Consider the following 13237-nt stretch of genomic DNA (forward strand, 5'->3'; position numbering starts at 1 on the left):
CTCGGACAAATTTTATGAGGAGGGAGTAGCTCCATTCCAAAGCATAAGGTGCTCTGCTATATTTTGGGACAAAGGAAATATAAGTTACCATACACTCTACATTACATATATATCTAGCATAGCATTCTATGTGCCAGCATACAATTTGTGCGCAACATATTAAGCACTGGGAACATAGCAGGCAATAAGCTTCATTGCATAAACAAGGTGTTGAAATTTCAGCTTGCTGGTGCAACACCTAATAGCTACACACTAACTTAACATGCTTCATTATTAAGCGGGGAGTTCAAATTTCAGCTTGGTGGTGCAACACCTAAATACATACTATGCACTAACTTAACAAGATATGTTACATAAGTGGGGAGTTCAGGTTTCAGTTTGGTGGTGCAACACCTAAATACATATGCACTAACTTAACAAGCTTTGTCACATAAGCAGGGAGTTGAAATTTCAGCTTGGTGGTGCAACACCTAAATACATATGCACTAGCTTAACAAGTCCGAAATGGTCCGACCCGACTTCACGTATCGACCATTAGGATTTACTCGGCAGCATCTGCCTCCATTCCTCCGTCTTGTGCCATGAGAGTTTTGTACACCCTTTTGGAGCACACTGGTCCCACCCTTCTGCTTTCCTCACCTACGCGATCTTCACACTTCAGATCCTGAAGCAAAAGCTCCTTCTCGCGATCCTGTTATCATGCACAAGTTAAGAGTGCCGGAAGGAAGACCTGTCAACCTATTGCACTACTTACGATTGTGGTGTAGGGGAAGAACTCACAGTTTTAGTGGGATCCATATATACATTCAGAAGAGATCTCATGGTGCTGTACTTCTTCCAGATTGCGAGGGCAAACCTTGGCTGGACTTTGGGGATAGCTATCAGAGCCTTCATCCTGCACGGATGATTTACTTACTCATTAGATAGGATAAAAGCAGGATAAAGGACATGTAATTCTAATCTGAATGTTGGAATTTTTATAAATAATCTATGCATGGATGCTAAAAATGATGGATTTGACTAAAAAAATTGATACAGAATTAGCATCACCATGGTCAACATTTTAATCTGAAGGACAGCTGTGATGCTTCAATCCTGTTGCTCAGCTTTAGTTAAGCATTGTGATCATTTATCAGGTGGTTTCTCTGGATTAAGTTAGCACAAAAAACAGAGCCAAGTTGGTAACTAGCTTTACATGTAAGAGAGCTGAAGCCAATCTTCTCAAATCTAGAGTTTCAACTACCAATTCCATACAATTCAACTTGCCAATCTTCTCAACTTGCTTAATCGAGTTCATAACTCAGGTAACGAGACAGGAAACATTTACTCTAGATAGAAGAGAATGAACTGTTATAGTGTAGAACAAGCAACTCGTTTTTTATTAGTAGTATGTAACCGGTGCAATTTTAGTTCCACAGAAGGAAAAGACAACAAAAACCGAACTGCAAAAGTGCAAATGGCCTTATGCAAAAAATGATATACTGGAAAGGTGCAGCTTATAATATATGAAAAAAATGAACACTTTTCAGTTCAGTAAAATAGAAGTATTCGAAGAGAGGGCGATACTGAACAGAATCTGTTTTGGTAATATAGCTCTAAGCACAACTTACCAGGTATCTTTCTTAGCCAGATCTTTATCAATGAAATTTTTTGGAATTACTGCACCGTTAGCATGCACAGATAACCATGACAGTGGTTTCCTACACAACAATCAATGGGGAATATTAATGAAGCATGGAGCTGCTTCCAAATTCAGTAAACCAACATATGGGCAGCAAATGGGCAGCAAAATGATATCACTGAATATAATTACCATATTACACAAAATGAAGACATTAGGAGTACACAATATGAAGACATTAGGAGCTATATACTACTCCCTCCATCCTAAAATAAATGTCTAAATTTGTTCAGATACGGAAGTATCTAGATGCATTTTAGTTATAGATACATCCGTCTCTACAAAAAGTTGAGACACTTATATTAGGACGGAGGGAGTACATAATTAACCTCAGAGGAAAAAAAACATCAAGTACAAACTATAACGAAACAGTAACAGAAAGTTTACCGTATACAGGCTTTCAGTGTCTACAAGAACCTTAGAATTTCTCCTCTGGTTTTGTGTATGTGGAAGACTAATGTAACACTTGTACCCACTAGAAAAGTAACACATGGACTGAATTTGATGTGACCTAAATCAAATTAAGTACATCCATCTAGCATAATCATGTGCATGACAGTTGTACAATGAAAAAAAGCTTATATACAATTAATATTTTTGCTTCTTATATTAATGATCAACTCTAGGAAGCTTACTGTTCCACTTCAGTCTGATTTCAGTATATTACGATGTACTCCCTCTATCCCATAATATAAGATGTTATCAAAACCAATATACTCCTATATTGACTGTGATAACATCTTATATTATGGGACGGAGGTAATATAACAGATTTATTTTCAAATGCCTTTGCTAATTCACTGTTATTTTCCAATAAAATTATAAAATGGTTCCACAAGCTAAGGCAAATGTATATGATTATACCCTACTGTGATAGAAATGGTTTAAATGTCTAAATAGCAATGACGGGACAGAGTAACTGGAGTACAGAAAAACAAAACAAAACAAAAATCAGTTGAACTGTCAAAAAGAAAGTACAAGACATAGTGAAGTTTCATTCTGATCTATCAGACGAAACTTACCTGAATTTGCAATTTGCAAGACTGGATGTAAGGCCAACAACATGCTCTGCTACTTCAGCTTCATCTAAGCATTGCCTTGAGTGAACTCTAGCATAGTGTGTTACTAATTTGCAGAAAACCTACAAAAGAGAAATCCATTACACATTCTAGAAAAAGAGAAATTCATTAAAAATTTGATAGAGTTGAGAACAGACCTCTTCCACTGGCGGGCGTTTCCAACTATTAGAACAGGATGGGTTCCTATACTGAGTTCGCTCACTAACACGCCAAAAAAAAGATAGGATGTTTTAGCATTCTTAAATAGCAAAATATGAGTACATTTTGAACTCCTTAAAAGTGAATGCAGGAATATTTCCAAACTGTTAGTCAGAGTGCAAGTCAGTTTTTCCACTTTTCCTGGCCATTCTTGCATAATTTTCCAGGCATTGCTAGTTATGATTTACATAATAAACAGGACAAAAGACCATCACAGTGAATAATGAAGCGATGAGTGGCATGTAACGGCAGTCCTAAAATCTCCGCTGTACATTCGTCAGGTGAACATAAAACAATAAAGTCTAGGAAAAATTATCATGCCAAAGCTAGAAATAATGTTGTCAGCTACTTATTAGTGCATGAAAAACAAGGGATTTCATAGGTGCACATAAGACATAAAAGATCAACAAAAAACAGCAGAATAAGGTAACATAGATTTGAGGAACAAACCATTTATTTATATAGTTCATCAATTTATTAGTGACGTAGCAAATAGTGAATGTTGGATAGCGACTTTGTACTTCGCGAACATGATCAACGAAGAATCCACTGCTGATAAGATCACAGAATTCCTCAGCTTGGAGCACAAACAGAATATATGGCACTTCAGACACTGAAGCTGGATCCTGCACAAATGTCACTTAAGAATTCGGATAAATACGAGGGCACGCTGCTGACTATGCAGAAAGCTATGCTACTTTACAATATTTATGGTATCATTATAGATTAACAATTATAAGTTTTTAGGACACAGTACCTTTGATCTATATCTACTGCAATTTTGTGCCATAATGATATCTTTTTCATCCCATGGAACATTAACAGAAATGACACACCTAGAAAGTGTTTTGACTTACGTTCTACTTTACACAGCAGGGAATGAGTATGGGTCTTTCTTTTATATTATGGCATACCTACATATAACTTGAACATTCGATGAGTAACACCTAGCTAAGGCCAAAAAAATTCCTCCAACAAGACAAATGGTATGTTTATTTGTAAATTTTCAAGGATTTGGTCCACAACAAGACCCTATGGAATAAAGAAATTCTGGAGAAAAATGGAGGATTGCAATGCTAAGGAAAAAAATTGTATTCTTGCTCTTTGGATCATAGCATTACATCAAAGGAATTTCATAGAATAGGGTTTTTTCCCAAAGAATTTCGGAGGAAACCAAACATGAGGTCTATCCTGGTGGAGAGTTTACTTTGAGAGTTTGCAGTATCCACTATCCAAATGCCTCTACGCAACAATTATTGTAGTTCGGTTTCATATAAGATTCAAATGTTAGCACTAATCTTGAAGTTTGTTAGCTAGAGGCTGTTTGCATGTGTACGTGCGCGTGTGGGTGCGGCCAGGTCGTGTGCTGTTTACAGATATTCTAGGAGAAGAACAAGTCTGCTAGCTGTTGGTGGCTTAGTGCATGGATAAGCATAGATTTAGTTAGTGGCTCCTGATCGCATGCGTGGAGTTAGTGGCTCCTGGTCGTGTGCGTAGCAGCCGGCCGGGTTGTTGCCTGGCGTCAGCAGCTATTTATATCTTGTATGCATCGAGTGTAGAAGTGTGGGGCAAATAGAGAAGATGTAGTCTCCGATAGGTTTAGTGGCCGGCAGGCAGGTCGCCGTGGAGGACCGCCGGGGCTGCCGAGGTGTGTGTTGGAGTGTGTCTCTCTATTTGTAATAGCCAGCTGAAAATGAAAAAGACTAGGGCGTTGGTGCGCCCGTGGCGGCGTTCGTGCGCCGGCAAGAATTCTGTGTTGTGTCCCTTTCTTCTACCTCTGTCCGTGAGCAGTGAGAGAGAGAGTGCAGCCTCGGGCTGCACCAACATTTGGTATCAGAGCCTCGTGGCGCGGCGAGTCTGCGGTGAGCACGGCGGCAACCGCGTGCGTGCGGCGGATGCCGCGGAGGCGCTACACGGCGGCGTGGAGGCTACGACAGCCATGGCGGTCAGGGAGCGGCGACCGTGGAGGTGCAGCTGCGCGTAGAGGCGCGTGGTTGACGTCGGGTGGAGGCGTTCGTCGCTGAGGCGTATGTCGCCGTTGTGCTCGAGTTCGTGCTCGAGTTCGGCTACATCCTTCGGTGTTTGTCGCTGGAGGCTGTCCGGCGTGTGTCGCGAGGAAGAAGATGGTTGCTGCGACAGCGTGTGGCGCTGTCCCAGGTCAGCTTTGCGTTGGTGGCGCGCGAGTCCGTGCTTGCGTTCGTGTCCACCATGTTTCTCAGGTCTCGCGGAGGAGCAGGCTGCTCACGAACGAGGAAAAACGGGTCGCCAAGGCGTTCGTGCGCGGGGCGATCGTGAAGAAGACGACGACAATGACTAGCCGATTCATGATTAGGAGGGAAAATGTTAGCACTAATCTTGAAGTTTGTTAGCTAGAGGCTGTTTGCATGTGTACGTGCGCGTGTGGGTGCGGCCAGGTCGTGTGCTGTTTACAGATATTCTAGGAGAAGAACAAGTCTGCTAGCTGTTGGTGGCTTAGTGCATGGATAAGCATAGATTTAGTTAGTGGCTCCTGATCGCAAGCGTGGAGTTAGTGGCTCCTGGTCGTGTGCGTAGCAGCCGGCCGGGTTGTTGCATGGCGTCAGCAGCTATTTATATCTTGTATGCATCGAGTGTAGAAGTGTGGGGCAAATAGAGAAGATGTAGTCTCCGATAGGTTTAGTGGCCGGCAGGCAGGTCGCCGTGGAGGACCGCCGGGGCTGCCGAGGTGTGTGTTGGAGTGTCTCTCTCTATTTGTAATAGCCAGCTGAAAATGAAAAAGACTAGAGCGTTGGTGCGCCCGTGGCAGCGTTCGTGCGCCGGCAAGAATTTTGTGTTGTGTCCCTTTCTTCTACCTCTGTCCGTGAGCAGTGAGAGAGAGAGTGCAGCCTCGGGCTGCACCAACATCAAAAAGGCCCAATCATGTGTTCTTCCTATTGCTGCGTTCCAAAACATGCCTATGTTGATAACGTATATCTCTACTACTTAAAAAACACGAATGTGTTCCGTCGTCAATGGTACGTCGTGTCGCTTCATCAATATGTCCTCGACAACCATCCCACTGCGCCGACACATGGGCCCCCCAAGGCCCAGTGCTAATCAGCTGAAATCTCTCCGCTAATTCTTCTTTCCGGTACACACCTCACAAATGTAGCGGAGCCCCAAGATCCTGTACCGCCCGCTACGGGCCATGGGCGTTGTCACTGGCACCACCAACAACATCGCTGCTTCCGGCCTCGGTCTCGTGCTCGTCGGTCGGACAAGCTCGTCGCCGTATCAGCATTGGGTCGCCGAAAGTCTTTGAGCGGAGGACAAGTTCCGCGCGCGCGTGATGTCGATGGTGGCTCGCTAGATCAAGGAACCTAGGTGGGGGAGCAAGTCACGATGAGGCGAAGCCGTTAGGAGGAGAGCATTGCCGGCGGTAGGTGATGGCGGCCAGAGCGAGAACAAAGCGCCACCCGCACTCCTGCACTCTGAAGACGACCACGAGCTATGCTACTCTTCTTATAATACGACGCTCCTTTTCACTCCCCAGTTCAATCATTTTATAGTCCTCTGCCTTCTCAATTTCTTGGTGTAAGGGAATGCACTCAAGGTGTTTGACGATTTGCTAAGCTTTAACCCGAGATCGACTTTGGGTCTTCTTCCCCTTTTGATTTTGTCTGCACGGCCAGGACGGACGCGTCTATCCCTGGCCTCAGATCCTACCTTTGGAGTCTTGAGCTTATACTTCCCCTACTTCCGGCGTCGTCCTATGTGGAGCATCTTGAGGGTCCGCTCTGCTGCTGGAGCACCATGGTGGATGCTCCTTTCGCTCCATGGTGCCTGCTCCTTCGTCATCGTTCCTGCCGCTCTGATGCGGCCTCGCGAAAAGTTCGTGCGAGTAATGACTGCTGGCAGCGGCTTGTGTTGCGCAATAGTCTGATGCGTTGAAACCAAGCTAGGTGTGGTGCTGCGGTAGATTCCTGCATACTGAAGATGGGGCTTTTCACTCCTCATTTTCCCACTCAGACTACTGCTGATTTGAGTAATGCGCATCTTTTGATAGTCAAGACAACAGGTAGGCGGAGGCCACCGTGCAGCACTGTGTTTATCTTGTGCGAGCCCCACAACATCGCCCAGGTCTGCTACAAAAATCTTGCTATGCACAAGTATGCCGATGCTCTCAAGTCAGGTTAGTTCGTATAATTGTTTTAGATAACCAACCTTGTTGCTAACTGAAGAGTTATGTTCTTCATTAGCGAAATTTCCTACCATTGGAGTATGTATTAATGTGATACACACTAAATGATGAAGGATTGATGTTGTTGTATTGTTTCTTTTAGCTAGCCCTAACACATCAGGAGAATGGAAGAATTAAGCTTGGCATTTTGTAGCAATCACTGTGAAGAAGACAAGAAACATAATACGCCTCTTATGTACAAGTTGTCCTTATTCTTGTTCTATAATGCTTGATTCCTTATTCAGTTCTGATAGAGCGTTGGGAGCGAGCGACATCACTGTACCCAAGCCTCATCGCCCAGAAGAATGCGGACTTGGAAGCCGGTGCCATCCCATACCGGCTGAAATCCATGGCCATGTTGTGCATGTCAACGCCTCTTTGACCTTTTGCGAGTAACTTATGTGTTTGTCATCTCTGCTAGCAAATTGCATCATCTTTCTTGTTCTTACAGACCGATTAATCTACTGTTTCCATGAGCTAAATATATGCAAATCAGCACAACCATTACGCGACTTGCAAGAATTGGCGTGATTGTTTGTTCTGATTTTGGATCATTACGTAATGCTATTCGTTAGAACATTTTAATTATGTAAAAAATCCATTTGCAAATCATAGTATATTTATGTGATTGTCATAAGACTGCCGGTTACAACTTCACGTGTTCAACTTCTGATAAACTACAATCTGAAAACAGTTAGACAATGCTCTAAAAAATTGAGAAGTCTTACCTTACAATGTGTACCAAACTTGTCTAATAATGGATGGTTAGTTGGCCACTCTTGTGAGCCTGGAGATTTTCAGCAATGGTTGTGACGGTAGATCATCGGGGTGGATTCCACCTTTTAGCTATGTTCCGCTCAAGTAAATTTGGTACCCTGATGTGACAATTTTTCTAATATACAGACACAGTATAGTCTTTACTTTTTTGCAGTCACTCTGTATGAGCAACTTAATCGCTGCATAACCGCATCTGGTAAGTGGCTTCTAAGCAGATGGATATGCCATCTGCTAAAGGATTTAAATGCTATAAATAGAAGGCTTGACATTGTTGAGGGCGGGGTAAGCTCTATTAAGCTTCAATTGAGTTGTTTCTGCACTCGATTTGTCGGGTAGGTACTCACGTTTTTTTGTTTCTGCACTCGATTTGTTTAATCTGAATGTGATGGTTGTTCATGTCAAGCTGGAGGTGGAAGTCGTGTCATGCAGCAGGGTTTAAATGTAGCGAGCTCGGCCAGTGCCTGTTCGACGACAAATTCAGATATCTCTTGTTCTTTTTTCTCTAACTGAGCTTGTCTTTCTATGTTGATTTGTAGCAGAAGGTGAAGTTATTTTATGCTTGTTTTATGTACTCCTTAGTGGTAGTTTTAAATCAAACTTCTTAAAAAAGGACGTACCCAGTGCTGAGAGCTCCCGCACTATGCGGGGTCTGGGGAAGGTGTTAGTGGCAAGCCTTACCCTCACAAAGTGCAATGTGAGGAGACCGCGACTCGAACCTGGGACCTCTTGGTCACAGCCAGTGAGGCTCTATCGCTGCACCAGGCCCGCCCTTCAAAAGGAGGGATGCAACACGAGGACTTCCCAGGAGGTCACCCATCCTAGTACTACTCTCGCCCAAGCACGCTTAACTTCGGAGTTCTGATGGGATCCGGTGCTTTAAATCAAACTTCTTGGTTGACTTATTTTATATTGATTTGTTAAGGAACTGAACATCATAACAGTGGAATGTACCATTCCTCAATGACTGATATTCCTCAATTAATGGCAAGGACATTTATTGATTTAAAGTGGTCTAGATTCAAGCATCAATTAAAAAACTTATGCTGATTCCGCTGATCCCATTTCTTTGTGCTGATTTCTTTGTCAAGCAATGTAGATTTAGAACATAGATATTGCTTCAGAGCCTACAGAATGAAATGAATTTGTGGTCAAAAGCAAAAGAGTTCTTCTTTATGCCAAAGTATACAGGCACCAACGCCTCGTGCATGAGGAGCCTGTTAGTTTCATTTGTGAGAGAGATGGATAGATAGAGAATGAGAGTTCTGAGAGTGCATAGGAGCTAGAAGATTGGGGACAAGATCACGATGCTTCAAGGGCTGGTTTCTCTTTACGCCAAAGTAAGTTAACCATTCATGTTGTGGTTGTGTGAGAGATTGAGAGTGGAGAGACCAGGTAAGTGTATTGTTGTGCTGATGTTTATTGTGATCTTGAATAACTGTCGAATGAGCTGGAGTTCATTGTTATGAATTATTACAACATTTTGGATTATTGTTCTATTATGTTTTGAGATAGAGAAAGTTGATAGTTACAAAACATCAGAGAGTGATATTTTGGAGAGTCCATGACAAAGAGAAATACAGATTTAATTTTTTTGGAGGCTCTCCAAACAAATTTGGATAACGAGAAGGGAGTTGATTCTATGATTTTGTTCTCATACATATTTTTATATTTCTGTATGTTAGTCCCCTTCTCATCTCCCAGTTTTTAGGTACTGCTAAAGCAATATCATGCCTTTGCTATTGACAACGATGCTTGATATGGACGGTAATCCTGAAATTATATGTTTACGTTGATTGTGTAGAACCATTAGAATATTTATATTTTCCGTTGCAACGCACAGGCATATTACTAGTTACAATATAAGATCCTGACTAAATCTGACTATTTTCTGCAATTTATGGTTCACCTGACCATGGCAAAAATCCATTTTGCAACAGTTACTTCGCTCCAGCAAAATGCTTCCAGTCAGTTCTTTTTTTACAAGTATTTATAATCATTTTATTATCTTCCACAAGAGAGCTTTGTTGGATGATAATTACTATACGAGATGGGCGACCACTTTAATTCTAAGGGAAGCTCATATTCTATGCACAGAAATATTATTTGTTACATGACAAGAGAGCTTTGTCGCATGATCAAGTTTTAGATTGAGATCATCAAGGCAAAAGTAGTCATAGAAAATTGGGGTGCTGGGATTTCTTAAGGCTAAAAGTAAAGAGAGGAAGCATCAATTGCTACATGAGAGCTACAGTTATGACCAAAGAGCTAACCTCGCCAATTGGAGGAACCTCCATTTTCCACAAAATTGATCCCCTGAGTGGATTGACCTGAACTCGATATTTAAGGCTCTTCTCTGAAAACCTTGTCAGGAGAGTACCTGTTTCCAAAGATACAAATGTTTCAGCAATAGAGAAAGATGAGGACAAATTCACGATAGCTGGGACCAATGTGATAGTTTGACGCAGCTAACTTAATTGTTCAGGGTTTGAAATACCTCCAAGTGAGCCACTTTCAATGATTGTCGAATCAATCTCGGCGACAATAGATTTTAAAGCGTGTTTTCCTGATTCCCACTCCTCTTTTTCTTTGGCATACTTCTTCTGCTCTGCCTTTTGAGCTTTAGTAGCTTCTTTCAGGAGCTTATTTTCCTGCAAAGTAAACAAAACCCTCTTATGGTATCTATTGCATCTATCCTTTATCATGCGCCGTAGTAAACATTTCTTCACGAACCAGACCTCTCGCTGTTGTTTCTTCTCTTCAATCAATTTTGCTTTCCCTTCCTTTATTAATTTCCTCTTTCCCTAAACAAGGCAACAAATTTTATTACTTAAGTTGCGTCAATTGTGAAACTTGAACAGAGAAGTTTGTTTGCTGACATGCTTATTCAGCCAGACCTGTTTTGTCTTTCTTTCTTCTGCATTGTTGTTGTTCTCTTCTTCCTGCAAAGTAGAATCTTCACAGGGTAAAATCAAGTTGCTCAACGGAGCTTCGTACCCAAAGTCATCCAGCTCATCATCACTGTCCAGAGATATCGGAGAAGAAGGTCCTGTACAGCACAAACTAGAGTTACTCAGTTACTCCTAAAGAATTGTATCCATTTAGTGATTAATACAATTACATAGGGCACCTCTTACATAAGAAAGAGAAAATACAAAAGTAAACTTCTCTAAGAGGCAAGAGCTGAAATAAATAGTTTTGATGTTATAGGCTTATCTCTGAAAGAAATCTAACAATAAAAAGTAGTGTTATCTACTAACTTAATTGTTATCCAAAATATTACTCCCTCTTACCAATAATACAAGATGTTATAGTATATTGGTTGTAATAACATCTTATATTATGGGACAGAGGAAGTAGTTCTAGCATGTGTACACAGCTCAAGAATCAAGATGATACAGTTCTAAATAGACAAGTGTTGCATTTAGCCTGTGCACTTCTTGACAACGCATTTTCTCAAACGGTCCTCAGTCATATGCCACCATATCAATTTCAACCGGTTAAGTCGTCAAGGAATTTGCACACATTTGGCCTACATACAGCAGATGCTAAAATAAATATGAACCAACAAATCGTCCAAAATCGCATGACGAAGCAAACAATGCATAACTTGGCAGTCTTGCTTGGGAATTACTGGAGTAGTGGTATCGTCACCAATATCAACTCGCACAAAAGCAACAGTTTTATATGATGTAATCAGCAGGTTCAGCGATATAATAGTCGATTGTGAGACAAATCTTAAAAAGCAAAGAAGAGCAAAATGACTTGCAACCTAAATCACAACTATAACCAAATTCATACATCTTGCATTGGAGCAGATTCAACAGATGAAGCATGTGTCCTTGGTGCCCACAGCTCAACAAGATGACCATCGTTCAATTATTATGGAGTCTAAAAGAGAAAACAGCTACAGGCCTACAAGTAAAGAAACTTGACCAAGAAATGTATGCACAGGGGCAGCAGAAAAGAAACCTGGCAAAGTGGAGGGTCCAGCCACATCAAAGAGCGAGGGGTTGCAGAAACGTGTTGTGTTGGGGTCAACAGAGCCGGGGAAAGCCAGCCCAGGGATCCCCAAATCAGCAGCAGCCGCCGCGTCGAAGTCGAACTCAAACGAGCGCGGGAGAACAGAATGAGGCATAGCAGGAACAGCGCCGCCGCGGGGTTGGGGGCTGAGCGAGCACGGAACAAATGAGTGGGGAGCCCCGGTTAGAGTTGCAGCACCGGAAGGCCGCGATGCGGTGACGGGGTCTGGTGTGTCCAGGTCGACAATGTCGGGATCGGTGGAGCCGGGGACGGCTGGCCCAGGGAACCCCGGATCGGGAGAATCGAAGTCGAGTGGTAGAGCAGGATCGGGCATCTCGGGGGCGGCGTCGCCGGGTCGGGGGTCGAGCGAGCAGGGGACGAACGACTGGGGGGTGTCGGGTACGGTGGCTGCGGCCCTGGAAGGCCGCGGGGTGGTGAAGCCCGGGGTCTCCAGAACTACGATGTCGGCGTCGATGGAGGGAGGGAAAGCCGGCCCGGGGATCTCCGGATCGGGAGAGTCGAAGCCGAAGCGGGACGAGCTCCGGAGAACGGAATCGGGCGTGTCGGGGGTGGTGGCCCGGGATCGGGGGAGCGAGCACGGGACGTGGTGCCAGTCCGGAGTCTCGGGCACCACGGAGCCCGGGGCTACGGACTGGCGCCGCTTCGGCGGCGGGGGCGGGGTGTCGTCTTCGACGAGGATGGGGGACGCGGGCGCCGGGCGCTTCGGGGCGGCCGCGGACGAGGAGAATGCGTCGGGGAAAGACGGGGTTCTCCCGGAGGTGGTGATGCGGGAGCGGGCGCGGGCGCGGAGGGCCGCGGGAGTGGAGGCGGCGGTGTCGTCGTCGTCGTCCTCGACGTCGACGACGTCGAGGTCGAGGATGCGGGCGGGGGCGGCGGAGACCCGGGAGGCCATTGTAGGGGCTAGGGCGCTGTCTCCTGGGGTTTCCTCCATGGATGGATTTGGTTTGCGAGGATTGGGGAATGGGGAATCGAGGGTTTCTGCCGGAGACGGGGGACAGGGTTTCCGTTCGAATATGCTTCACACACGACGATTCCTGTCCGATGTGTGTACGATACTCCTTCCACCGGTGCTAGTTAATTCTCCAGTGGCTAAGTCCAGCCGAAACTCAAACCCGCAATACTGCCAAGCGGTTCCTGAATCTCGATCTAAAGCAATTTAGTTTATTCTTGGATGATCAGTCCGCCATGGAGGAAGAGAAAAATGCTACAGAGCGCTACAATGAGAATCTCAGGACATCTCCAACGGGAGCGACGCAAACAGTC

The 13237-nt window shown here is 44.0% G+C and overlaps 1 protein-coding gene and 1 pseudogene across 1 annotated transcript; both read right to left on the reverse strand.

Moving 5' to 3' along the window:
- Window positions 1-246: 246 nt before the first annotated feature.
- LOC124671231 (crossover junction endonuclease EME1-like) lies at window positions 247-12866 on the reverse strand. Its single transcript, XM_047207630.1, has 11 exons — window positions 11903-12866; window positions 10828-10979; window positions 10669-10734; window positions 10428-10581; window positions 10204-10310; window positions 3409-3584; window positions 2898-2961; window positions 2704-2822; window positions 1611-1700; window positions 781-895; window positions 247-691 (listed from the first exon to the last, which is right to left on the reverse strand). Exons 1-11 carry the CDS (start codon window positions 12864-12866, stop codon window positions 542-544), a joined length of 2157 nt encoding a protein of 718 aa, XP_047063586.1. The 3' UTR covers window positions 247-541.
- Window positions 8714-8836, reverse strand: LOC124679809 (annotated as a pseudogene).
- Window positions 12867-13237: the final 371 nt, after the last annotated feature.

Source organism: Lolium rigidum, chromosome 7 (genome assembly GCF_022539505.1).
Source record: "Lolium rigidum isolate FL_2022 chromosome 7, APGP_CSIRO_Lrig_0.1, whole genome shotgun sequence".
Classification (NCBI taxonomy): domain Eukaryota; kingdom Viridiplantae; phylum Streptophyta; class Magnoliopsida; order Poales; family Poaceae; genus Lolium; species Lolium rigidum.